Source organism: Fusarium venenatum, assembly GCF_020744135.1.
Source record: "Fusarium venenatum strain MPI-CAGE-CH-0201 chromosome Unknown EDB82scaffold_1, whole genome shotgun sequence".
Lineage (NCBI taxonomy): Eukaryota > Fungi > Ascomycota > Sordariomycetes > Hypocreales > Nectriaceae > Fusarium > Fusarium venenatum.
Window position 1 is genome coordinate 4,296,541 of NW_027072129.1, and position 25,853 is coordinate 4,322,393.

At 47.9% G+C, this 25,853-nt stretch overlaps 12 protein-coding genes across 12 annotated transcripts; 8 read left to right on the plus strand and 4 right to left on the minus strand.

Moving 5' to 3' along the window:
• Nucleotides 1-360: 360 nt before the first annotated feature.
• On the plus strand, nt 361-2,129 carry EDB82DRAFT_43517 (transmembrane amino acid transporter protein-domain-containing protein). Its single transcript, XM_025730881.2, has 5 exons — nt 361-577; nt 636-897; nt 968-1,159; nt 1,220-1,611; nt 1,671-2,129. The coding sequence occupies exons 1-5, from the start codon at nt 452-454 to the stop codon at nt 2,091-2,093; spliced, it is 1,395 nt and encodes a 464-aa protein (XP_025589962.1). The 5' UTR covers nt 361-451; the 3' UTR covers nt 2,094-2,129.
• Nucleotides 2,130-2,305: 176 nt separating this feature from the next.
• On the minus strand, nt 2,306-5,633 carry EDB82DRAFT_564733 (Aldehyde/histidinol dehydrogenase; the record flags this gene model as incomplete). Its single annotated transcript, XM_025730879.2, has 9 exons — nt 5,327-5,633; nt 4,812-5,278; nt 4,516-4,754; nt 4,376-4,467; nt 3,883-3,928; nt 3,466-3,834; nt 3,147-3,413; nt 3,003-3,110; nt 2,306-2,941 (listed from the first exon to the last, which is right to left on the minus strand). The coding sequence occupies exons 1-9, from the start codon at nt 5,419-5,421 to the stop codon at nt 2,306-2,308; spliced, it is 2,319 nt and encodes a 772-aa protein (XP_025589960.2). The 5' UTR covers nt 5,422-5,633.
• A 1,089-nt stretch (nt 5,634-6,722) lies between these two features.
• EDB82DRAFT_486233 (uncharacterized protein) lies at nt 6,723-8,382 on the plus strand. The gene is made up of 3 exons (XM_065608264.1): nt 6,723-7,108; nt 7,163-7,353; nt 7,412-8,382. Exons 1-3 carry the CDS (start codon nt 6,897-6,899, stop codon nt 8,026-8,028), a joined length of 1,020 nt encoding a protein of 339 aa, XP_065465534.1. The 5' UTR covers nt 6,723-6,896; the 3' UTR covers nt 8,029-8,382.
• A 28-nt stretch (nt 8,383-8,410) lies between these two features.
• Nucleotides 8,411-10,369, plus strand: EDB82DRAFT_486236 (glycoside hydrolase superfamily). The gene is made up of 5 exons (XM_025730877.2): nt 8,411-8,789; nt 8,852-9,144; nt 9,200-9,423; nt 9,471-9,850; nt 9,900-10,369. Exons 1-5 carry the CDS (start codon nt 8,707-8,709, stop codon nt 10,216-10,218), a joined length of 1,299 nt encoding a protein of 432 aa, XP_025589958.1. The 5' UTR covers nt 8,411-8,706; the 3' UTR covers nt 10,219-10,369.
• A 230-nt stretch (nt 10,370-10,599) lies between these two features.
• On the plus strand, nt 10,600-12,205 carry EDB82DRAFT_43615 (uncharacterized protein). Its single transcript, XM_025730875.2, has 3 exons — nt 10,600-11,130; nt 11,184-11,615; nt 11,670-12,205. The coding sequence occupies exons 1-3, from the start codon at nt 10,725-10,727 to the stop codon at nt 12,119-12,121; spliced, it is 1,290 nt and encodes a 429-aa protein (XP_025589957.1). The 5' UTR covers nt 10,600-10,724; the 3' UTR covers nt 12,122-12,205.
• Nucleotides 12,179-13,838, minus strand: EDB82DRAFT_486238 (citrate synthase-like protein). Its single transcript, XM_025730874.2, has one exon. It carries the CDS (start codon nt 13,777-13,779, stop codon nt 12,289-12,291), a length of 1,491 nt encoding a protein of 496 aa, XP_025589956.1. The 5' UTR covers nt 13,780-13,838; the 3' UTR covers nt 12,179-12,288.
• Nucleotides 13,839-13,990: 152 nt separating this feature from the next.
• On the plus strand, nt 13,991-14,780 carry EDB82DRAFT_43624 (uncharacterized protein). The gene is made up of 2 exons (XM_065607757.1): nt 13,991-14,401; nt 14,488-14,780. The coding sequence occupies exons 1-2, from the start codon at nt 14,050-14,052 to the stop codon at nt 14,625-14,627; spliced, it is 492 nt and encodes a 163-aa protein (XP_065465535.1). The 5' UTR covers nt 13,991-14,049; the 3' UTR covers nt 14,628-14,780.
• EDB82DRAFT_43631 (uncharacterized protein) lies at nt 14,559-15,155 on the minus strand. Its single transcript, XM_025730873.2, has 3 exons — nt 15,109-15,155; nt 14,907-15,054; nt 14,559-14,842 (listed from the first exon to the last, which is right to left on the minus strand). Exons 2-3 carry the CDS (start codon nt 14,998-15,000, stop codon nt 14,706-14,708), a joined length of 231 nt encoding a protein of 76 aa, XP_025589955.1. The 5' UTR covers nt 15,001-15,054; nt 15,109-15,155; the 3' UTR covers nt 14,559-14,705.
• A 1,081-nt stretch (nt 15,156-16,236) lies between these two features.
• On the plus strand, nt 16,237-17,250 carry EDB82DRAFT_43636 (uncharacterized protein). The gene has a single exon (XM_025730872.2). It carries the CDS (start codon nt 16,356-16,358, stop codon nt 17,229-17,231), a length of 876 nt encoding a protein of 291 aa, XP_025589954.1. The 5' UTR covers nt 16,237-16,355; the 3' UTR covers nt 17,232-17,250.
• Nucleotides 17,251-18,205: 955 nt separating this feature from the next.
• On the plus strand, nt 18,206-19,797 carry EDB82DRAFT_571197 (uncharacterized protein). The gene is made up of 3 exons (XM_025730871.2): nt 18,206-18,414; nt 18,479-19,239; nt 19,289-19,797. Exons 1-3 carry the CDS (start codon nt 18,366-18,368, stop codon nt 19,670-19,672), a joined length of 1,194 nt encoding a protein of 397 aa, XP_025589953.1. The 5' UTR covers nt 18,206-18,365; the 3' UTR covers nt 19,673-19,797.
• A 240-nt stretch (nt 19,798-20,037) lies between these two features.
• On the plus strand, nt 20,038-21,078 carry EDB82DRAFT_532525 (uncharacterized protein; the record flags this gene model as incomplete). The annotated part of the gene is made up of 2 exons (XM_025730869.2): nt 20,038-20,675; nt 20,739-21,078. The coding sequence occupies exons 1-2, from the start codon at nt 20,065-20,067 to the stop codon at nt 21,076-21,078; spliced, it is 951 nt and encodes a 316-aa protein (XP_025589951.2). The 5' UTR covers nt 20,038-20,064.
• A 267-nt stretch (nt 21,079-21,345) lies between these two features.
• EDB82DRAFT_486248 (uncharacterized protein) lies at nt 21,346-21,993 on the minus strand. Its single transcript, XM_065608265.1, has one exon. It carries the CDS (start codon nt 21,936-21,938, stop codon nt 21,435-21,437), a length of 504 nt encoding a protein of 167 aa, XP_065465536.1. The 5' UTR covers nt 21,939-21,993; the 3' UTR covers nt 21,346-21,434.
• Nucleotides 21,994-25,853: the final 3,860 nt, after the last annotated feature.

Genomic DNA, 25,853 nt, shown 5'->3' on the forward strand with positions numbered 1-25,853 from the left:
GTACTGAGGCATGCCTTGTTGTTCATCAACTCCATGATCTCAATCTTGTCACAATCCCAGAAACGAAAGTTTCTCCAATTCGGTTCAAATAATCCACACAAATCCTACCCCTTGCCATTCCAACCAATCACCATCTTGCCCATTTGACCCCAACATCCGACATCGGGGAAAGTTCTCGCTCCAAGTGGGATTTTATCTGAAGAAATTTGCCAGTCTAAACTTGATCCATCTTGTTCAATGTCATAGAAATATCCATTGCGTGCTTTCATACTTCTTGGCGCTTATTCTCGGAGCGAAAATGAAAAGAATTGGAGAAATGTTATGTATCGTGATAGAACAAAATGGGGTTTCTCCATCTTCGCTGTCGGAGTCGCTTTCCTTTCTCTAAAGTTTTGGAAAGTGAACACGAGAAGACTTGAGCATTGACTTGCCTGATTGATCAATTGGAAACATGTTCGGCTCCGAGAAAGTTGACCAGGAAGGTCAAGTCTTGTCAGGGGAAGTTCATGATGATCCTGGACATGCTCATGATGCTGTTTTTGGAAAGATCAGCGATGATGGGCCAAACTATCGCAATGTGAGTTGAACACCAAAATGTTCCAAGAATAGACCATGGGTACTGATTATCTGAATAGGTTGGTTGGATTGGGACAGCTGGTCTCATGATGAAGACCCAATTGGGTCTTGGAATCCTCTCTATCCCTTCTGTCTTCGATACCCTAGGAATGATCCCCGGTCTCATCTGTCTCTGTGTTGTGGCAGCTATCACGACATGGTCGGATTACATAGTTGGAACCTTCAAGCTTCGGCATCGTGAGGTATACGGCATCGACGATGCAGGAGGCTTGATGTTTGGCAGAGCGGGTCAAGAAATCTTTGGCTTTGCTTTTGGTCTTTGTAAGTGAACTAACTCTAAGATGTTAACCTGTGACTTTCCAGAACTGGAACTAATTCGGTATTCTTCTAGACTGGACATTCGTCTGCGGATCAGCCATGCTGAGTGTGTCGATCGGCTTCAATGCTGTGTCGACCCATGGGGCTTGCACGGCTGTTTTTGTTGAGGTGGCAGCCATCACTGGATTTATGTTTGCGAGTATTCGAACTCTAGGTAAACTAAGTTGGCTCGCTTGGTTGGGTCTAGTCTGTGTCATCACTTCTGGTACGTATTTATTGACACAACCATCTTTGCTGCACAGCCCTCTCTGACCTACCATTGTAGTCATCATTCTGACAGTCGCTGTGGGTATCCAAGACCGACCAGCAGCTGCACCCAAAGATGCCGTTTGGGTATCAGACTATCACCTGTTCAAGAAACCCAGCTTCACCAATGCCATATCAGCTATATGCGCGTTGATCTTTGCATATGCAGGCACGCCTGCCTTCTTCTCCATTGCGGCTGAGATGAGAGACCCTAGGCACTACACAAGATCACTGATTCTGTGTCAAACGGTCATTAGTGCTTGCTATATCGCCATTGGTTGTGTAGTGTATTACTTCTGTGGCTCTTATGTTGCATCGCCTGCTCTTGGATCAGCGGGTGTCTTGATCAAGAGGGTCACTTATGGAATTGCACTTCCTGGGCTGATTGTTACCACTATGTTGACCTGCCATGTAAGTTTACGCGTCACAAATACTCGTAAATAACCGAGGCTGACATTATCGACTGATAGCTGGCGAGTAAGCACGTTTTTGTTCGTGTTTTGAGAGGTTCCAGGCATCTTGCCGCGAACACATTCGTCCACTGGGCGTCTTGGATAGGATGTACCTTTGGAATCACCGTTGTGGCTTACGTAATTGCCAGTGGCATCCCCGTTTTCAGCGGTCTTGTTTCTCTTATCGGTGCGTTGCTCGCTACATCTTTATCCTTCCAGCCCATGGGTTGTATGTGGCTGGATGACAATTTCAAGCGCGCGAAGCAAGATCGATCTGCGACTTGGTATATCGGAGTTCTCTGGAGCTTTACAATTATCGTTTTGGGAACTTTCATGACTGTGGCTGGGACTTATGCTTCTGTGGTTGACATTATAGCTTCGTATAAGGCCTCTGGAGGATCGGCAGCTTGGTCTTGTGCCGACAACTCTGGCTCTTCATAAGCTAGCATTGAGAGCACACAAACGCCACTAATTAGGGACGCATCCAATGTACATGGGATAGATATAGTATTTCTAGGTACTCAGTGACAGACCGTTGACAGTCCTCACAGCCGAGTCATGATTGGTGTACAAGACAAATAGTAATAATGTCCAGTGCGTTCTGAACAGAGAGACCCGGCCTTTGCTTAACAAGGCGGCTGCTTTTCTATCACTTAAGCTCCTGAATGCTTCACCCAGTATGCCTGAGGGTTACACCATCCTTTGAGGCCCACCTCTCCCCAATCCATTCCGATTCCGCTACTCTTATGCCCACCAAAAGGAACATTAGGCGCAACTTCAAAGTGTGTGTTGACCCATATGCTGCCCGATTCCAATTGTTCAGCCATTCGTCTCGCACGAGGAACATTCTTGCTCCAGACCGATGCACCAAGGCCCAAGTTGGATGCATTAGCTCTGGAAACGACATCATCCTCATCGGACCATTTCATCATGGGCACAATGGGGCCGAAGGGTTCGGTTTGTACAATCTCTGAGTCTTCAGGCGGGTTGTCGATAAGGGTAGGCGGAATGTAATAACCCTTTTCTGGCTTTGTGGCTCCATTGGTGCTGGATGCAGACTTCCATCCTTGTTTGTCGATTTCTCCGTAAAGACGCTGTAGCTTCTCGAATTGCATCTTATTCTGAATCGGTCCGAAGAATGCCTCTGCGTCAGAGAAGCCACCGCTCTTCATGTTATCAAGGAAGCCGAGTACAGCAGAACGGAATTCTTCGTATATGCTTTCGTGAACATAGATACGTTTGATGTTCATGCAGATCTGTCCACTGTGAACGTAGGCGAGGAAAGCTACCTAAACCATAATCAGAATCCATATGCCCTGGCCGCTTATCGGAGGTGTGGTGGTGTCTTACCTTTCCAGCAACAGTGGGGAGATCAACATCCTCACAAACAATAGCAGCATCATTGCCGCCCAGTTCTAACGTAACACGTTTGAGCGTGGCTGCGCAGGATGCCATAATCTTCTTTCCTGTCTCCGTTGATCCCGTGAAGCTCACCTTGGCCACGTCAGGATGTGCAGTGAGCATCGGTCCAAGATCATCTCCACCACTGAGAGCTTGGAAGACACCTGGTGGAAGAACCTTGGCACCGATCTCTGCAAGCTTGAGGGCAGAATAGGGAGCGTATGGTGAAGGCTTCCAGATAAAAGTGTCGCCGGCGAGCATGGCTGGGTAGGCTTTGCCAATACCGAGGATCATGGGGAAGTTCCAAGGAACAATGCCGACACCTACACCCAGTGGTACATATCTCACTATGGCAGTTCGCTTTTGACACGTTAGTAACCCTTTCATTTCCTCTTGCATATAAATAACTCACGTCATCGTTGTCCTCGGGCTTCTCCTCTTTGAGTCTCAGCTCGGGTGTCTTCCTAACATGTTCCATAACAAGCATTAGTTCAAAAGCGCCAGCTTGAGGTGGTTTTCCGGCTTCTCGGCCAAGAAGGTCGATAAACTCCTGCTTATGCGCCTCGATGGCGTCGGCGAACTTGACCAAATACTCAGCACGCTCATCCTGTGATAGTTTACGCCAAAGAGGGTAGGCTGCTTTGGCAGCGTCTACAGCGCGATTGACATCTTTCTGGGTTGAAACTGGACTTTCCCAGAGAGGTTCTTCGGTGCTTGGGCAAACTCCATGGCGTGTTTGGGAAGTCGGGCTTGGTTTATTGTTGATGGTGTTTTGGAAGACCTGTTCTTGAGTTAGAGGAGACTGCGACAAGGGAAATGGTGTATGTACTTTAAAGTCGATATTTTGGTCGTCCGGAAAAGCCATAATTGAGTCACTAGAATTTTGATGCGATGAAAATTGGAATGGGGGTAATCGATTAACAAGCAGGGAGTGAGACTTGAGCTACATTTATGAATCCTTTGATCTTACAATAAAACTGGACTTTCGACTGGGGTTTGGCAGATATGAATAACCCTTTAGTCCGTCTCTGGAAGCATTAACATAGTAACCAATGAGTGGGAGTGGTTGCAATCACTTTGATGCGCTAAGTAATAAGCACAGCGTAGCATGCATCGCCTCTTGTATATAAATTTGGAATAGGGCTGACGAGAGACCATCAACAGGCGAACGGAAGCTCCTGCATTCCGATTGTGGAATTATCTTGAACTGGGATGTATTGACCAACTGAACGGATCCCTTGACTAATATACCCCTATTGCATGACACGTATCTACGGGACTCAAATTGTCGACCGCGAATTATCCTAGGCTAAATGAATTACCATCCAAATCCATTGGATTCAAGGGCAGTCGCCACTTGTTCTGCGACAAGCTTGTTGATGGCGACACCGGGATGGTAATCATCAAACCACAACTAATAATCGTCAGCAAATGAAGTTACACTTCTCAGCATGACACTTACGCATGACTTTCCATTGTTGTTGAAGCATGTAGCATCTGGTGCCCCGTAAGCAGTGGGGTTCTGGATCGCCTTATTAAAAGAAATAGAAGTGTCGACAACGATGGCTTTGACGCCGGAGTTGGCCTGCTTGAATGCCTGAAGCTTGGAGGCGATCTTGCTGTTGTATAGGTTGATGGACTTGACCAACATAGCGTTGGAATCGGGACCTTGCTTGATCATGGTTGGTGTGAGTTGAGTTGCTAAAAAAGGCGTTAGTCCATGTTTCCTAGCAAGACGATATCTCTGTCTCTACTTACGTGGGACGCTCAACAGCACAAACTTTCGCAGTCCAGCGTTATACATAATCTTGAGCAACTCAAAGTATCTTGAGACTGCCCTCTCAGTAATATCCGCCATGTTACCCAGATAGAACGAATTTCCTACGTCATTTACACCAATCCAGACTCCTGCAACGGCATTCTTCGCATTCCATGGGGCATAACTGGGTTTCTTAGCGATGGAGTTTGAGAACTGGTTCACCTGGTCAACCATGCTCAAGACAGTGTCCTGATACGGCTTGATGATGTTTGCATCGACGGTGGCGCCTCCGTAGGCAAAGTTGTATGCCAGGACGAGTGAGTTGTTTTGTTCCGTGACGATACTACCAACCCAGTTGGGCCCGCCAGATGCTGTCCAGCCGGGGAAGGGAGGGTTGCCGATGGGGTTCTTGGAGGAGGGTTTTTCGCCATTGATATCGAACCATGTTTGAGAGTATGAATCTCCACTGGTTTATGTTAGTGTTTGAGATAGAGCTGGCGGATAAGATACCAACAATGTGATGAGATAGTCAATGTCTCCTGCTGCCTGGACACCAGTGCTCTGCAACAGGATGCTTGCAAGAGCCGGAAGAATCAACTTCGATAGCATGATGGCTGCTGATAGTGGACACCTGGGATAGCAATAACGGCTGTCTTGACATGAACTCAATATCAAATAGTATATGAAATACCTCGTTCCACTTTATATATCTTTATTATCCTTGAAGACAACTTCCTATATATCTGTCACACACCCATGTTAGTATAGCCGCCATCCCTCTGACTGGCGGATTCCGCGCTCATAGTATTCCCGTCTGTATGATCCAGCTGGAGCATATCTCGTGATTAAACAATTCCTGTGCAAAACTCGGAGCATGCTGAGTCCTTAATGAAGACAGCCGGAGCTGTTCCGCAGCGGGGTATACACTATTTTGGGTTTGGCTAGTTGTCCATGCCACCAATTGTACATGAATATGCAGATCTTTATCCTTTTGGCACGGAGAAATAGATTCCGCCAAACCTCACGTATAAAACATGGAAAGGCGCAATGGAGTAGATGTTGTCAACCAGTAGTATCACCCAATTGAGTACAAAACTGTGAAATGGGGCTTGCCAGAATGGCTACTAAATTACAATTCACTTGAATAGTCCTTGAGAGGCCACATAACGTCTGCTTATTTGCAAGCCTAAAAGCTGCACACCGCAAAAGTCATCATACTTTGAAGCTACAGTCATCACCATCAATTTGAACGTCCAACCTCTCTAAACTGTTACTTCGCTATAGAGTTGAAGTTGTTATTGAGTTTGCCAAATTAGCTGTCTGGGGCCTCTATCTCATTATAACGTTAACTAATGTTCGCTATGATCTTATCTGGTACAGTCACTTGTGAAACCTCGTGACCTAGTGTTTGCAGTCTTGCGATAGTTACTTAGCTACACAATCGGCTACCGAAACGCTGGAGAAACAATATCTTGACCATGAAGTACAGCTTGCAAAAAATGAACTCAGATGAGTAACACACATATCTGGATTTACGGACAATGTCTCACAAATGCGTATCCGTAACCAAGCTTGTTCGCAGTATGTTTCCTGTGTTCATATCCTCCATTCCAAGCTGAGTCTTTATCGCTTTGACCATCCTCACGGTCAATGTCTCACATAAAGGTGGACCAGCAGCCACAATTCCAGCTGAAAGCACCTTGTCTTGCGACTATCACTTCTCAATCAGTTCCTGTTCCGTCACAGACCTCGCTGCATTAGGGTTCGACACGGCAACGCCGCATACGTCAAATCCCCATCCTCGCCCAGCTTGACCAACGAATGATGTGCATGACGTAGGATCTACTCGGTAGATATTGAGCTAAAAGGACTACACTGGGACATGATCTTCGCTTACGTCCGAGCTGAGAGCTGAAATGTCTCTCTTTTTAATGGATTCGATGATGCTGTTTTGACTTTGAGAATGTGTATTTATTTTCAAGCACGCCAGTGAAAGTTCACATTTGTAAATTTGACATAATAATTCTTGTTCTCGCGTCGAAATTGCTAGCATCTGTTTTATATCTACTCAATACTTGTTCGATATGGTTATTCTCGTGACTGGTGTAAGCTGTTTTGACGACAACCCTACAGGCTACAGAGCTGACAATCTACAGGGGGCCGGGTTCCTCGGCAGCACGTTAGTGCAATTATTACTTGATCAGGGCCATGAGGTCGTCGTTCTCGATTCTTTATGGACTTCTTCAGACAGCAATCTCGACAGATTCAGATCCAATAAAAGACTGCGATATATCCAGTACGAACCCAATTGGCAAACATTACCACCATCCTGACTGACATTGATTGATAGGGCCGATGTGCGCGATCCTATACCTTGGATAGAAGGAGTCGATCAAATATATCACCTCGCGTGTCCAGCAAGCCCCGTCCATTTCGAAACCCAACCGATCGATATTCTACAAACATGTTTCATCGGAGCATCCAATGTCCTAGACTACGCGGTCAAACAAAACGCGCGCGTTCTCCTCGCCAGCACATCAGGTACGGTCGTAATAATACACCCACATTCCGCTTACATACGCTGATCAAGTCGTAACAGAAGTCTACGGCGACGCTCAAATTGCATGCCAGGATGAAGGCTACCGAGGAAATGTCAATTGCTTCGGCCCCCGGGCATGTTACGATGAAGGGAAGAGGGTCATGGAAGCTCTTGGGTACTCGTACCAACTCGAACATGGTCTAGAAGTCCGCGTCGCCCGGATATTTAACGCCTACGGACCCTTCATGCAGGCCGAAGACGGCCGCGCCGTTCCGAACTTTATAACGGCCGCTCTGAAACGAGAGCCAATAGTCATCTTTGGAGACGGCCACGCAACACGATGCTTCCAATTCGCTTCAGACTGTGTCCGGGGGCTAGAGGCGCTGATGAACAGCGATCAAGATGGACCGGTAAACATCGGCAGTGATTTGGAGATGGAAATCAGCGAGATTGCGGATATAATCTCGCGTGTCGTCGCGGCGAAAACGGGCTACGATCACCCCGTGCCTGTACGGTTGGAGCCGAAAAGGGAGGATGATCCTGTGAGGAGAAAACCAGACACAAGTCTTGCTGAGAGGGCTCTGGGTTGGAAGCCGAGGGTCTCGCTGGAAGAAGGTGTCTCTGCCACGGTGGACTGGTTCATCCAGAGGGAGAACGGCATTGTGAGTAGGCTTTGATATGGATATTGGGATGGTCAATTATTGTTGTAGCGTGTATGGAGCATTTCTTATCGATCTAAATTTCCCCATGTATTAATCCACCAAGGAGGAGACGTTGAATCAGCACATAGATCGGAATCCTCGGCACAGCGAGACTCCCAAACTGTCGGTAGTTGTTCCATTGTCTGATCCCCCACAAGAAACCCCTGGTGCATTGCAAACTACCGAGTGGCCAGTTCATCTCCCAATTTCACAGCAGTGGATCGTGCACATTTTGAGTTTGGGCTGTAACTGCCTACTACAGTAGATGAATGCTACCGACCCCAATACTAAGCGTTGGAAATTTAAAACTCTAGCGGCATCCGCCGGGAGAAACGCAACGCAATTAAACTCTGTGCAACGACCTTTTTACATTGCAGGGTTGCATTGTATAACCGGCTCTCGGTCACGGAGCAGCAAAGCCCGTCAAGGCCCAATCAAACTCAATTTTTAGCATGAAAAGAGGCTTTTTGACTCTCTGATTCATCATTCGCTACGGGCTGATCGTTGAGGCCTTTGATCGCACTCTTAACTTTTGATACATATAAGGCTGGCATGTCTTTCATTTGACACATTTCCAAACACTACAACAACACTCTCTTTCTTCATTATATTATTATTCTAGTCACTCATTCATTTTCTATTATCAACCTAACCATGCATATCTCTGCACTTCTAGGCCTCGGTGCCGCTACTCTTTCCACTGCGGCCGAATCGCGAAACATAATCTACTATGACCAGTACGTCAGCCTAACTACTAACTATCAGTATACGAGACCCCCTGTCGCTAACAATTGACAAGATGGCATACCAAGGATCTTCCCTCCAAGGACATCACCAGCAGCGTTACCCACGTCATGATGTCCTTCGCCAACTCATCTCTCTTCACCACCCAGCCTGGTGGAAAGTACGAGCCCTTCCAGCCCCTCGAGACGGTGCGTGGCCTCTTCGACCATGAGATTAAAGTGTGCCTTGCTATTGGTGGCTGGGGCGACAACGCCGGGTTTGACGAGAGTGCCAAGACCGATCGCAGTCGCGAGAGGTTCGCCAGGAATGTCGCTTCTACTCTTGACCGACTTGGCTTTGACTGTGTTGGTACGTATCCTGTTGACGTCAAATTTGTACCTTGAGGCTGATGATGAATGATTAGATATCGACTGGGAGTACCCTGGTGGTAACGGACAGGACTACAAGCAAGTCCCCAACTCCAAGAAGACCTACGAGATCAAGGCTTTCCCCAAGCTTCTGAAGGAGATCAAGAAGTTCATTGGAGAGAAGGAGCTTTCCATTGCTGTTCCAGCTCTTGATCGTGATATGATCGCTTACATTCCTTCTGAGACTCCTCTCATCAACAAATACGTCGACTTTGTTAACGTACGTCTACCTTCTGATTTTCAGAAAAAGTTTACTGACTCTTGCAGGTTATGACATATGATCTCATGAACCGTCGTGACCATTACACTACCCACCACGTCTCCATCCAAGGCGCTGCCCGTGCCATCGACAAGTACATTTCTCTTGGCTTCCCTCCCTCCAAGCTTGTTCTCGGAATTCCCTTTTACGCCAAATACTTCACCACCAAGAAGGGCTACGCCTGCACTGAGCCTATCGGTTGCCCTACCGAGCTTCTTGAGAACCCCGAGGACGGAAGCGACACCGGAAAGTCTGGTTCCATGACTTTTGAGGCTGCCAACTTCGCTGCCGCTCCCAAGAACCTGACTACCTCTACCGATGCTACCTGTGGTGCTGGTACCTTCTTCAAGTGCGCTGAAGGTTCTTGCTGTGCAGCCTCTGGCTGGTGGTAAGTTGCCTTATTTTTCTGAGAAATCGCATATACTAATATGTAGCAGTGGCTCTACTCCCGCTCATTGCGGTGTCGGCTGCCAGTCCGCCTATGGCAAGTGTGACGGCGTTGATATCAATAACTCATTCCACAAGGCTCTCGAGAACGGCCGCACCGACACAGTCAACGGAGGCCAGTGGTACTGGGATGCTGAGACCCGTATTTTCTGGTCCTGGGATACTCCTGAGCTCATCGCCCAGAAGATTGCTCTCATGGCACAGACTCGCGGTGTCAAGAGTGTTATGGCTTGGGCTCTTGCTCTTGACAGCAACGACTGGAGCCACCTCAAGGCTATGCAGCAGGGATTCCAGGACGTCAACGCTTAAGTTTGAGGTTGGTTATTTAGAGAGATCTTGTTTCAATCGGGCAGATCATAATTTGCCCATTCATAGATTACTAGCCGGGTAGCTTAGATGAGGTCTTTTACCTTTAATATTCTTGACAGTCCCACAAAATTTTGAACTAGACATTGACTCCAATACCGGGCCATAGGTTTCTTGTGAGATGACGCACTGCACATCATCCGATTCTATCACAGATAATGACTTTAGTTTTCCCCATTGTTCGCGTGTTCGCTTGCTGTCAGACACGTAAGAGTGCATGAAAGTGGATGTGGGGCTTTTGGTTATTGATTGGAAGTCAAGTGCGCCATGTGTTGATCGCCCAAGATAGTTAGTCAGTGGGTTTTGGTATTAAGCGGTGGACATCAAGATGAAAACCCCAAGACTCAATAACCCCCATCAGTTGTTCTTTTTTTCTTCTACTACTTCTCATACATCTTCAATTTATAACATCCTAGTCTGTATCTTTCAGACCACAGACACAAGAGAGCATGGCCCCCGGCTCGCCCCCACCGGTGCTGCCTCAGCGCCGACACGATTTGGATGTAGCGAAACAGCAGCTGGTCTGCATCGTTACTATCATCGCGACTCTCTTTGTTCTTTGCCCAGAACGGTACCAGCTGTACCGAAACCTTGCCGTTATCCCTGTTATAGCCTATGTTACCTCTAGAATTTTTGATTTGATTATCTCGTTGAACGAGAAGTGGGATAGAGCACCAGCCGTGGTGAAGTACTTTGTTCCTGTCCAGATACCCGAAATCGCACCTCCAACAGAGCAAATTTGTTGTTTGGTGAAGAATCAGATAGCCACCTCTGGCGATAAAGTGCACCAATTCTCATTGCAACTGAGATCTATAGTGCGTGCACTGGTTGACTGGATCTTGCGTCAAACAGGTGGTGAGTAAGAACAGGCAACATGAACGAATCTACTTTCTAATGAAAAATCTCAGGATCATCCAACAAAACTTCCCCAGGTTCTGAAGGGAAAACACACAAACAAACAAAGCAAGACAGATGGGTAGCAGTCCTCGTCACTACTCCAGTTTATGAGGAGCGGAACCCTTTTCAGATCGACGCGGATATCGATAGCGAAATTCTCGAACTCATCTCCTGGGAAAGCAGCGAGTTATCACCCAATTTGGCGATTATTCTGTCATCAACTTTCAAGGTGCAATTAACACTTTGTCTCATTCCTAAGAGTATCTGGTTTTCTCGCAAGACCCTCCTGGAGAAATTCACGACGGGTCTTTTCTGGAGTCACCAGCCAGGGCAATCACACTGTCAAGGGCAGCAATGGGATGAAGATAAGATACGGACTATCTCGAGAGTCCAGTATATTGGAAAGGTAGATGAGCACAAGGACATTGTCAAAGTCAACGAGTGTGAGTCAAAGGATTTCTTCCATCTCTAACCCACCACTGACGATTAATATGTAGGCTTCGACTCCCTTCGAAATGGATGGAATGATGTCAACACCTACTGGAGCGACGTCGACTATGCCATCTTATTTGCCTTCCTTCTTGTCGGAAAATCGTCGACGGATGTTTGCAAGAAGATGTTCGATCACTTTACCAACCTCCGAGTTGAATATGCTCAACGCAACACTGATTTAAACCGCTCGCGTGCTGGCGCCGCTCTCTTGACGTTACTGACAGGTGGCCTGGCTGCCCCCGTCACGATTCCAATGATGATGGGAGCTGGCGACGCCATGTCAGCGAATGATCGTTACCTGTGGGGAGAAAGAATGAACTTTTGCAAAGGACTCTTGGAGCGCTACAAAGAACTGGCTGCAATTATCGAGTTGAAGGATATAGAGATCAACGTTTCGAAGCCAGTAGCCTTACCCCCAGCTTTAGAGACAAGTTGGTTGACAGATGATGCTTGGTAAAGAGACTGGGTTCATAAAGAGATACATGCACGAAATGAAGATATGCACACGCCGGCCGTTTATCATCAAACTGCTGATTCATTCAGATATCTACCCAAGATTGTTTACAAAGAACGCCCAACAGAATGCAATATACACCTAAATACAAGCACTATATCCGTCACATCTTACAATTTACTCTTCAGCTCCTTGTTGGAGGTAGCGAGTAGAGTCCGTTGACTGTTTCCACCGTGTCCAACCTTGACAGGGGCATCAAAGACTGTAGCGTCAGACTTGGCCTTTCTGTCCTTAGCCTCGACGTATTCTCTCTCGCCCTCTCCAATGTACAGCTGTCGGGGTCTCCAGATCTTGACACCAGAGGGGTTCAGCATCATCTGTCTCCAGTGAGCCAACCATCCAACACATCGTGGGACAGCGAACAAAACAGGGTAGAAATCAAGAGGGAAACCCATGGCCTGGTAGATGAGGCCAGAGTAAAAGTCAACGTTGGGGTACAGGTTCCTGCTGCGCATGAATTCACTCTTTCGGGCGTAGTCGGCGAGGGTCAGAGCCGTGTCTAAAAGCTTGTTCCTGCCTGTGACTTCAAAGACTTCCTCAGCGAGCTTGCGGATGGCGGTGGAACGAGGATCGATGTTCTTGTAGACGCGATGACCGAATCCGACAAGAACGCGCTCCCTCTTCTCAACTGCCTCCATAAACGCCGGGACGTTCTCTGGAGATCCAATCTCGATGAGCATGCGGATTGCTGACTCCGAAGCACCTCCGTGAGATGGGCCGTAGAGTGCTGCGCATCCTGCAGAGACGACGCTGTAAGGGTCCACCAAGGAACTTCCAACTTGCATGACTGTGGCGGTAGAACAGTTAACCTCGTGATCAGCGTGAATGATGAAGAGCTTGTCCAAAGCCTTGGCAAGAACCGGGTGTGGTTTGTAGTCGGTCTCGGACAGATGGTCCAGAAGATACAGGAAGTTTCCAGTGTATCCCAAATCCTGTGCTGGTCGGTTAAAGGGTCGACCTTGGCGCATTCTGTATGAAGCCGCTGCGAGAGTGGGTGCCTTTCCAAGGATGCGGAGAATCTGCTTGTCTAGCATCTGAAGGGCTTCCAAGTTGCCAGATGCTGCGTTGGTATAGAGCTTCTGGCCAGCGAGCGATGGGTTGGCTTCCGGCGCAAACGCTCCCAGGGTAGCAAAGGCCGCAGTCAACATGGACATGGGGTGAGAATCATATCGGAACGACTTGAACATGTTCTCAATGTCGCTGTGAATGTATGTGTGATGCATCACCTCGCCATGCCATGTGTCATACTCGGATTTTGTGGGAAGCTCGCCATAGATGAGGAGATAGGCAGACTCAAGGAAGTTGCTCTTTTCGACCAACTGCTCGATTGGATATCCGCGGTAGCGAAGAACGCCATCCAGGCCGTTGATGTATGAGATTTTGCTCTGCACGACAGCAGTGTTCATGTAGGCAGGGTCATAAACTCTGAGACCCTGGTTTGTCTCATCCTCTGGACGATCGTTTCCAGCCTCTGCTTTGATCTTTTTGAATTCTGTTGCTGGAATGGAGTTATGGGTGATGGGGATCTCGTAGGTCTGGTTTGTTCTGTTGTCCACGACCGTCAGCGTCTCGCGCCGGCCTTTATTCTGTGACAGAACCATGATTAAGAGGTAATAAAACGTGAGAAGATAAATGAATTCGCTGAGTTTGTTAGAGTCGGAAATAGCAGTAAGCAGCATGTGATGGTGATGGAATGTGTATTTAAGATTGTCACGGGGCGCGTCGCAATGATACGTCACGTGGTCGCCTACCTCGGTAAAGGCTAATCAGGGGGTGCACATGGAGAACCTCGGCAAGTGGCTACTCTTTACAAGGCAATCGGTAACGGCATAAACTATCTTTTGAGCCTCATATCTTCTTATATATCACTGATGATGATTACGAGGACAAATAAACTGCAGGAAGTTAATCGTAAATGTACTCATAGAAGAAATCCATTAGGAGGAATGATACTTCAGTACTGGAAACAACTTTGCTTGCATTTTGTAATTTCCCAATTTATTTCACCCACAGCCTTGGATTCTTTACATCTTTTGCGCAAGCCTATAGACATATTTATATGTTTCCTAGCTGTTGTTATGGCAGCTTTATTGAACAAGCCGGCGCGCAATAGCCTTGCCGGAGATGACGTTGGCTTCTTCGGAGGTGTTGATTCTAGAACACGACACAGCGGGTCCATAACGGTGCTCCATTTAAACCCAGACAGGCAACATCGTGGAACAGGTGATAGATAATCTAGAGTCCTCCTTCTTTTTCTCCTAACTGATACTTGGTGATGTGTCGAACTATTCTAACATTTATGATAATAGATAATAAAGAGAAAGACTCACATATCTGGTCTTGCACTTTGAAAACTAATGTAGAGTACGTCATTGACTCTTCAAAGCCATTCGTTCGTGATGTCAACCAGGGTCTAAAGATTGCACAACCAAATCCCAACTCGCATTAATTATTTAGTGACTATGTACATAACCCACATCGTTGCATATATACCGGCTAACAAACGACTGTTCTCTGCTGCATTCGCTTAACAGCATGGGCAAGGGATGATCCAGCAGTTGACTGGGATCGGGCAGGGAATGACGCCACAGAGTCTACCATCGCAGGCACCACCTCCTCGAAGTTCGAGGGTAGGTTCTGTAGTCTCGGGGGCCTTTTGAGGATCTGCAAAGGGTCAGCAGGAGATTCTACCGACGCGTCTTGGCGTATGTTAACAGAGATGGCTTACCCATGGAATTCTGGGCCTTGGGCTGGTCAGTCTCCAGAGGCTGAGTGTTTCTCATGTCGGAGAGCTCTTGTGAAGTGGTTTGAGAAGAAGACATGTTGACTGATATATGATGAAGTGCGTGTGTGATGCTTTGGCTTGGTTGATTTATCTGGTTGGTGAGATGAGATTAAGATTAAAGAATTGAGATTGTGTTTCGACTGACGTATGCTGACGTTATATGCCATGGCACGTGTAGAAACGCGTACTGAGTGTGGCGCAGGTCATGGCTGAGAAGATTCACTTAGTAATGAGGCTGTGTTGAGTTACCCTAGGCTGTCTTTTGTGTCTGCTACAAGATTCAATTCTGAATGATCAGGCTGTTATTTCGGGGGGAAAGAGTAGGCCGAAGTCATGGTAGGTTATTATCTTCAAGTAAGAGAAACCTTTACTCATTGAGAGTTGAATTTTGTGCTGTAGTGTAAAAGGTGGTGGAAATTGCAATTTGCTATTGAGGTATCTAAGGAAAATCAATGGAACGGTTGTGCTCATCGACAGGGAGTGAATTGTGGCTTGTCGAGTCATGGGCCTATTCCGAAAAGAGACGAATGACTGTAGACTTGCTCCACCAGAATGAAGCAATAGCAAGTCGAGCTATTTTAAGTATATTCTCATCCCTTTCAAAGTGACAGCCCAGGATCCTGTGGTCTACCCAATTACACAATGCCATATTCCAGTTCGCTTAAACAACAAAGAACAAAGAAACCTCTGAAGCGAAGCCAATGATAGCACCGAATGAGGCATCCCCATTATGTCTGGCATGAAACCGTTGACAAAACATAATCCCCTTGACATGTTTCATATGGCTTTTTGCAGAGGATGACAAAAACTCTTGGACAAAGCCGTTCCTAAATTACCAGTTATCTGACCTTTGAAATATGTCACCCCAACCCAACGTCTCAGGCCTTTCTGTGCTCCAAGCGAGCCTGCTATGTTTGGGAAACAGCCTCTGTCAAGGTTTTAAATCGTTTCGTCTCTACTTTCCACCAATCCGGTCAAGCCTAATTGCAACCCATGGCCCTGGCTTCAAACAATGCGCTATTCATAGTAGAAACCAAACAGTCAGCGGTAATAGGACGGAGAGGGTCATACTGATCGGAGAAGATGGATGTCCGTTTGTGGTCAAAACAGTATCTGGGCCGACCTCAATTGAGACTGTAACGGTCGCTTGCTGAAATTAGCATCATCAAGGGTGAAAAGGCAGCTCTGTAGTTTGAAGTTATTCTCATTTTTCTTGGCTTCGGCCCGGTGACTGATATAAGTATTTCTCTTTCCCTCCATGATGAAATAGTTACCATCAACTGGCTTGTACATGATTAGCCAACATCACAACCACTTCACTTCAAAGTCTTTTATATCATCACTTTGAATAAACATTGTTCTATACCAATACCTTACAACTCACATTCCAAAATGCCTCTACTTCGAAATATTCAAAACAGGCGACCTGTTCGAAAACACATCAACCCCCACCGCATCCTCTTTACGAGTCTACTTCTTCCCGCACTTGCGCTAGCCGACGATGAGCCTACCTCGTCAACACGTCAAGTCACAGAGCCGTTTGTCGACCAAGTGACGGGCCTTACTATGGAGCGCTTCTTTGGTGCCAAGACCTCATTCACGTTTGCATTCGCATTGCCAGACGCCAACCCCGCCGCAAACGCTACAGAAGCAGGATCATTTATCGGTCGTCTAGAATTTCCACTTGTCAATGGTGAAGGATGGGGTGCAGCTGGACTGACAGGAGATATGGAAGGAAACTTCATCTTGGCAGCGTGGCCTGATGGAAAGGGAGGAGTCATGTCATCCTTCCGACAAGCGATTGACGAAGACAACCCAGCCGTGGTCAAGGGAAACTTCAACGTCAGGCCATTGCCTGATGGTGTATCAGTCAACGAGACTTCATTGCTCTACACATTCCTCTGTGAGAACTGCCTCGATAGCACACTAGGTCTGGGACCCGAAGCCGCCTCTGGCAATGCAGTTATGGGGTGGGCGCTGTCGGAGAGGCCACCAAGAGGAGACGCTTCTGACCCTGCCGCTTTCCTTGGGTTTCATGAGAAAGGCTTTGGACCTTTCACTGCCCGACTAGCTCAAGCCAAGGTTGTTGGATTCGATGCTGTTGCTGCAAAGGCGCTTGATCCCGTGGGGATCTCACCAAAGGCTGTTGCAACAGTTCCCAATGCCTTCCAAGATGGGGGTAGTGATGATGAGGATAGTGGTGACGAAGGAGGCGATATCGATGGTAATGATAGTGACTCTGGGGATGAGTCGGATGATGATGATTAGACGAGTCAATACTACTGTAAAACAGGACAATAAAAAATTTACCAAAACCGGGAAGCCCCCCATGTAACAAGATAGTAGCTGTACCATTGCTTGTGCCCCCCAATGTGAAGTGGATGACAGCTGTTCTGTCCAGAATAGCAACTTTTTCGGAGGCCGTGTTTCCGTGCTAACCCAATCAATGATCGCACAGGTGGCAGATGCTCGAGCCTTAAAGAAAAGCCTTCGACGAGATCTTCGATAATTGATAGAAAACACGATTCCATGACCTGATGAACGCGCAAGCCCTTGCGGCTAGCCAAACTCGATGCATACAATGAAGAGTGTCTAGGTTGTTTCTCCGACAACCAATTATATCGTCGGTATGACAGGTACTATGGCGCATCCTTGGCTCACCCAAAGCTGAATCAAGTAATTAGCTACTTCTGTCTAGCTCTTACGCGTCGAACCGATTAAATCTCACATAATTGTCTAGCTAATGCCCCTTTCAACACCGTTGGAACTTTGGTTGAGTGAACCTTGAAGTTAGACTTGTGTTAGACTTAACGAGGGACCGAACCTAAGTACAGAATAATTGTCCTTCGGCCTGTGGATAAGACAAGCAGACTTTGAAACGCATGGCTAGCATAGCCATTGCCATTTCTCCGACCGAGTTGGGTTATTTACTCCAGGCCACGTAAGTCTTGACATCGAAAAGTGTCAAGGATTTCTCGTGTTGCCAAGGACGGGAGATGAATTAGCGGCGATCCATGAATGCACAGACGCAATCTGCCACGACTGGACGAGGAATGTCTAATTTGAGATGCAAGGTGGCTGATGGGCTGATGTACCGACGGTCTGGATTGCGGTCAGCGGAGTTGGAAGGGTTGTGATTGGATCAAGTGTGGAAGCTATCTCGGGGACTTGATTGAAGGCCGATTTGGTTCGTTAATGGATTACGTGTGCTTGGCTTTGTGGCTTGAAATGGTGTAAAGTGAGCGCAGTAGACTTATAGTAGGCTGGGCAGTCGAGCTGAGATAAAAAAGGGAGACGATCCAGACCCATGGTTTGATTGCATTCACAAGCATTTACAACCGTTCACCAGTGTCTTTGTCAATTTTATTTTGTCGGTTCATAACAGCATAAAGCGTTGTGAAGATGAAGACGATGATAGAAGCAGCTCTTGCCTTTGCCTTTTTGTTGCTATGTAAGTAATGAGACGCTTCCGCCGAGACACAGTAGAACAGAGACTAACTAAAGATCAATTCTAGTCACCAACACAGCGTACGGTTCCCTAGCATCTTACTGCGACGCATCAAAAAAGGTCTGCTACAGCTGGGCTGTTCCATCTTCGACAACCTCTTCCAGCTCTAACAATCTCTATCTTCGCCTCGAAGCTCCCACTGACTACCAATGGATCGCACTTGGAACCGGCTCTCGAATGAGTGGTTCTACTATGTTCGTTATCTATCAGGACGGGTCAGGTAACGTGACTTTGAGTACAAGAAAGGGCACTGGTCATGTCATGCCGACGTATAATCGCATGAGCAACGTCAAGCTGATCGAAGGAAGCGGCACTTCGAACAAAACCATGGTGGCAAACATACGTTGGTCTGACGCGACTGGCATTGACTTAACAGGGTCGAATCATTGGATCAGTGCTTGGAAAAAGGGCAATCCTCTCGACACAAGTGATACAAGTACCGACTTCGATGAACATGATGGAACAGACAGATTTTCTATCGACCTTTCCAAGGCCAGCGTCAACGGCAACGCCAATCCTTTCACCAACTCATCCGACACCCAAAATAGTGACAACGCCGTTTCTGGTGGCGGTGGCGGTGAGGATCATACTGGTTCCATCCATGGTGCCATAATGGCTGTCGTCTTTCTGCTCGGATTCCCCATTGGTTCCGTCCTTATGCCTCTTGTTGGGAAATGGCTGCTCCACGCTTCATGGCAGATAGTTGCCTTCCTAGCCATGTGGGTTGGTTTTGGCGTTGGCAAGGTTGCCGCAGATCGTGGCGGAGATGTAAGTAGAATACCGACACACAATGTAATTAGTTACTAACACACCGCAGTGGTTTCACGAACCTCACGTCATCCTCGGAACGATCGTGTGCATCTTGATGATTGTTCAACCAGTCCTAGGATGGATGCATCACAGAAACTACGTCAAGTACCAGCGACGAACAACCATCAGTCATGCTCATATTTGGTACGGCAGAGGCATCATGATTGTTGGAATCATCAATGGTGGTATTGGACTGCAATTATCTGGCGCGTCGACCAAATTGGTTGCTGCTTATGCTGTCGTTGGCGTGATTGTCTCCATCATCTATGCTGGCGGCGCTGTTCATAAAATGGTCCAGCTGCGACGGAAAGAACATCAATTAATGTCAGACGACAATTCGAATAGCGCTCTCGAGTTGATGCGTAATCAGCCCCCGGCTTATAGATCCTAGATAATGATAAATGATTTCGTGCCTAAAGTCTATCATGGCAAAATAGATAGATATATATTCGTGAAGACCGGCCACATCAAGAGTTGTTGACGAGGGTATTAGGTGATAAAGTCAATGAAAGTGAGCATTTGTCTGGACATAATCTATTGATCAAAGTTTGAAAACCCAACGATTGCAGTGGCTCACCCGAACTCGGTCTATAACCAACTTTGTGGTGTCACGGGGAGTTATTCTCGTTTCGGTATGACTCTTCATGTGTTACAAAAAGCTTTCCCCCCTTCGCCTTCCGGTTTCGCATAAAGATTTGGAAAAGGAAACAGCATGATTTATCCTTTTCTCCTTTTTTCTACTGACAACACAACTAACAACCATAGAAATTGAAGCCAGATGCGATGACGCCTGAAGAATCGCTCAACCTGATCAAAGCTAATCTGGTTGAGATTCTCAACCCCGAGATTTTCGACGATGTTGTCCTCAAACAGAATCGACCACTAGAGATCTATTGGGGCACTGCGACCACCGGAAAACCACACTGCGGCTATTTTGTACCAATGGTCAATATCGCAGAGCTTCTTGAGGCGGGATGTCGTGTCAAGATACTCATCTCTGATGTCCGTGGATCCCTCGACAGCTCCAGCTTGTCATTCGAGCTTATCGCTCCCCGGTGTGACTACTACCAGTTTGTGATTAAAAGCCTCCTACGAGCTATCGGCGTTAACATCGACCGACTAGAATTCGTTATCGGCAGCTCATTTCAATGGGGTAAAGAGTATACCATAGACTGCAGAAAGCTGGAGACTACCACAAAGCTCTCAGCTGCGCGCAAAGCAGGCGCAGAGGTGGTAAAACAAGGCGATGACCCTACCCTCAGTGGCCTGAACTACCCGATCATGCAGGCGCTGGGCGAGGAGTATCTTCAAGTCGACGCAGAGCTCGGTGGTGTTGACCAACGAAAGATCTTCACATTTGCACTGGAAAATCTACCCAAGGTCGGATGCAAGAAGTGAGTGCACCTGATGAATGCCTTAATTTTAGGTCTTGGGCAAGCACAAAAGATGAGCTCAAGCGAACCAAGCTTCAAGATTGGACTGTTGGACACACCTGAAGAAGTGGCCAAGAAACTCAAAAAAGCAGTATGCGTGCCAAGAGAGGTGGAGGGAAACGGCATTATTGCATTCGTTGAGCATGTGATCTTTCGTATACTTGCACTGAAGGGTGCGGCAGAATTTGTCGTGGAGCAGCAACATGGAGAGTCTCTTGTCTACCAAGACATCACCAAGCTCAAGCAAGACCATGAGCAAGATATTCTGGCACCACAGGCGATCAAGCCAGCACTGATTAGGACTGTCAATGAGTTGTTGAAACCAATTCGGGAAGAATTTGAGACGTCAGAAGAATGGCAATAGGCCGATAAATCAGGATACCCGCCGAAAGCGAAGCTAGTGAAGGCAAGGAAGGCGAAGAAGGAGGAAATGTAGACGTAGAATTGTAGACAATAATCTCCGATTTGAGATGCGATACTGTCGAGTCAGGGACGGAAAATTGCACGAGCAAGTACAAATAAAGGAGCCGGTTGTCAATCTGAGATAATGAAGTTATTTAAGGAAGGCTAGTTGCTTCAAATTGAGCTATAAACAATGTGGCAAAGGAAATGAATATATGCTATGAGAGTCGGGTAAAAAAACGTCCACGAAATTGTACAAAAATAATTATTCCAACCCTGTCTCTGATCCGAACGATTTATATCCGTGTATTGACCAGACTAGGACCCTGATCCTGGTGGCGAAGCGTTGATACAACGAGCACCATCGTTCTGGGATGTCTTGGGACCTTGGACGACCAATGACTTCTCATACGTCGCAAGGTTGAACCGATAGATAACACCTGAGGTATTCTCGGACGCGTAGATGAGCATTGGCCCAACTGCATAAACGGCACCCCAAGTGTTGGTACCGGCGATGAACCCAAGATCTTGAAGAGTCTCCCATTTTTGAGTATCGAGACTGAATCTTGCGACGGCCGTCTTGGAATTGGTGGTCATGGCTGACTGAAGACCATAAAGATAATTACCACCGCCCTTAACAAATGCCCAATCGGCGACGTTGTTTGCTGATGTTGCGGTTCCTCTTGCAAGGATGGTTCCGTAGGTGGAACGTCTTGGATCAACATCGATCTTGACCCATGCTTTTCCGTACAATGAAACCCAGAAGTGACCGTCGTCATCAGTATCTCCAGTGTTCCAGTTGCCGTCAAGAGTCAAGTCCATCAGAGTGTAAGTTCCAGTGCTTCCAATGCGAATCACTTGACTCTTTGGATTTGCGGTAGTACCGATCTGAACAATACCATAAATCAGGTTGTCGATAATATTGTAGGTGATGGGGTTGATAACTCCTCCTGGTCCGATGCCGGTGCCGACTTGGCTGTTCACACCAGAGACTAGGTTTAGTCTATATAGAGTCGTGTTTTGGATCAAGTATCCTCCCTCGTCACAACTGAAAGATGGGGGAGGAGTGGGTGTTTCGACTATGTATGTGCCAGGAACTGTTCCTGAGGGTTGAACTGTTGCCACTGTCATGGCAGTGGCTCGGGAAGTTGTACCAGTGTATTGTCTAGTGCTGGTTACGTATTGGGGCGGTTGAGTCTCGACAATAACTGTGGCAGCTTCGGTACCCGTAGGCGAAACTGTAGTGACTGTTGTTGGTCCTCCCAAGACGCCTGTACCAGTGTAGGATCTTGTGCTTGTGACGGTTGGTCCTGCTGTTTCGATAATGACAGTTCCAGCTTCAGTCCCGGTCGGCGTGATTATCGTTGCAGTGATAGGGCCTGTTAGAGATGATGTTCCAGTATACCGTCGGGTGCTTGTCACTGGTGGTGTCTCTACAATCACCGTTCCAGCTTCAGTGCCTGTAGGTGTGATGGTTGTTACTGTTCTTGGACCAGTTAATGTCTCGGTACCAGTGTAGAAACGGGTGCTGGTGACAGGCGGTGTCTCCACAATGACTGTAGCTGGATCGGCTCCGGAACCAGAGACCGTAGTGACCGTAGTAGGTCCTGTCAAGGTTGCTGTTCCAGTGTAGAATCTTGTGACAGTAACTGGTCGTGGAGATGGTGTTGCCACGACGACTGTGCCAGCGACTGACCCAGACGCGGGAATTGTCGTGACAGCAGTTGGTTCAGTTATCACATCGGTTCCTGTGTAGGACTCAGTGACCGTGACAGTAGACTGAGGTAGGTCGACGATAACAGTTCCTGTGTCTCCAGCAACACTAGGCGACTCAGTTGTCATCGTACTGGCCGTGACCATTCCATAACGCATCACAGTAACATAAGGCTGAGGTCGATCAACCAAAACCGTGCCAGTCTCGCCAGGAGTGGCAGGTGTCTGGGTTTGCGTTGTGTCGCCACCCGTGTCAACCATTCCGTATCTAGTCGTTGTGACGTAAGGTTGAGGCCGGTCGATAATAACTGTTCCAGTCTCACCGGGTACGGAAGGTGTCTGAGTTTGTGTTGTGTCACCCCCTACATCAACCATGCCATATCGAGTTGTTGTGTCATAAGGCTGAGGTCGATCAATAAGAACTGTGCCAGTCTCACCAGGAGCTGTAGGGGCCTCGGTCTGTGTTGTATCACCACCTGCGCTGACTAGCCCGTATCGGGTTGTCGTCAGGTAAGGCTGAGCAAGATCGACAATGACGGTAGCTGTTTCTCCTTGGTTAGTGGGAGTTTCCGTCTGAGTCGTCTCACCGCCTGCGCTAACTTGTCCATATCTTGTCGTTGTAACATAACGCTGGGCAAGATCAACAACAACTGTAGCTGTCTCTCCCTGGTTACTGGGTGTTTGTGTTTGAGTTGTCTCATCAGTAGCATCAACCAGCCCGTATCGGGTTGTGGTTAGATACTGTTGAGCAAGATCGACAACAACTGTACCTGTTCCTCCTGGATTGCTGGGAGCCTGTGTCTGCGTCGTTTCACTACCTGCACTAACCAGCCCGTACCGAGTTGTTGTCGTGTAAGGTTGAGCAAGATCAACGTATACTGTAGCTGTGTCTCCTGGGTTGGTGGCGGTTTGTGTGTAGGTTGTCTCGCCAGTAATATCGACCAATCCGTACCGAGTTGTAGTATAATAGGGCTGAGCAAGATCGACGACAACCGTTCCAGTGTCGCCTGGGCCAGCCATAGACTGTGTCTGGGTAGTCTCTTGACCTGCCTGCACCACACCATAACGAGTAGTTGTTGTGTATGGTTGCGGAAGGTCGACGAGTACAGTCGCCGTATCCCCAGGCTGAGCAGGCGTTTGAGTCTGTGTGGTCTCGCCGCCAACGGTTACTGATCCGTAGCGTGTTACCGTTGTGTAGGGTTGGGCAAGATCCACGATAACAGTACCTGTCTCACCAGACACAGAGGGTGATTGAGTCTGGGTAGTTTCAGCACCAAAACTGACCACTCCATACCTGGTGGTTGACGTGTATGGCTGGGCAAGGTCTACAATGACTGTGCCAGTCTCCCCAGGTGCAGAAGGTGCCTGGGTCTGAGTGGTTTCAGCACCAAAAGTGACGAAGCCATACCTAGTGGTTGATGTATATGGCTGCGCAAGGTCCACGATAACTGTACCAGTCTCCCCAAGAGCACTAGGAGCTTGGGTTTGTGTCGTCTCATGGGCGTAGTCGACTGAACCAAAGCGGGTAGTAGTTACATATCGTTGAGCAAGATCAACTATGACCGTGCCCGTTTGTCCCGGACCAACAAGTGACTCGGTCACCGTGGTTTCATGGTCAACATCGACTGAACCGTATCTTGTGACTGTTGTGTAAGGCTGGGCTAGGTCAACAAGAACTGTGCCATTCTCGCCTGAAGCAACAGGTCCTTGTGTTTGTGTCGTTTCATGGTCCTGATCAACAATTCCGTACCGTGTTGTAGTTACGTATCGTTGGGCAAGATTGGCAACCACAGTACCTGTCTGGCCTGGAATTGTCGGCGATTCAGTTGTAGTTGTTTCATGATCACTATCAACCAGACCATAACGGGTCACAGTTGTAAAGGGCTGAGGAAGATCGACAATAACAGTACCAGTCTCACCGGGATTGAAGGACTGTGTAGTGACTTCGCTGACAGTAACGCTTCCGTAACGAGTCGTCGTTGTAAATTGCTGAGGGAGATCGGCGAAGACAGTTGCTGTATCACCTGGACCAAATGTTCCCGTAGTTGTTTGGCCAATAGTGACGCTTCCATACTGGGTAATAGTTGTGAAAGGTTGAGGCAGGTCCACCACCACTGTCGCTGTCTCGCCGGGGTTGAAAGACTGTGTTGTCATCTCGCTGGCTGTGACGCTTCCGTAACGAGTCAAGGTTGTGAAAGGCTGAGGCAGATCCACGATGACGGTCGCAGTCTGACCTGGAGTGAAGCTCTCCGTAGTAGTTTGAGCGATAGTGACACTTCCATATCGCGTTGTGGTCGTCACATCCTGGGGCAAGTCGATGAGAACGGTAGCAGTTTCACCAGACTGGAAAGTCTGGGTAGTTGTCTGAGCAACTGGAGCGACACCAAACCTCGTAGTGGTAGTGTACGGCTGAGGGAGGTCAACAATGACTGTGCCTGTCTGCCCAGGGACGGTCGGCGATTCAGTGGTGATGGTACTGGCTGTGACAAGTCCATACCGGGATACAGTAGTAAAAGGCTGGGGTAGGTCAACGAGAACGGTCGCAGTCTCGCCAGATTGGAAGCTTTCAGTAGTTGTCTGGGCTGCTGAGGCAACGCCGAATCTAGTTGTAGTAGTGTAAGGCTGTGGAAGATCAACGATGACTGTGCCCGTTTGTCCTGGCTCAGTGGGCGATTCAGTGGTAATGCTACTGGCCGTGACTCGTCCATATCGAGCTATAGTCATGAAAGGCTGGGGAAAGTCCACAATAACTGTTCCAGTTTCCCCGGGCCTCGCTGGAGTGATGGTGACGGTGGTGCTGCTACCTGCAACGCTCCCGTACCTGGTCGTTGTGGTGTAAGCATCAGGGCGATCGATGATGATGGTACCCGTCTGTCCTGGAACAGTTGGTACTTGAGTTGTTGTGCTGCTGCTACCAGTAATACCTCCCCACCGGGTGGTTGTCACATAAGATTGAGGTAAGTCAATGAGGATCGTTCCGGTCTGACCTCCCGCAGTCGGTGTCTGAATCGTCATGCTGCTACC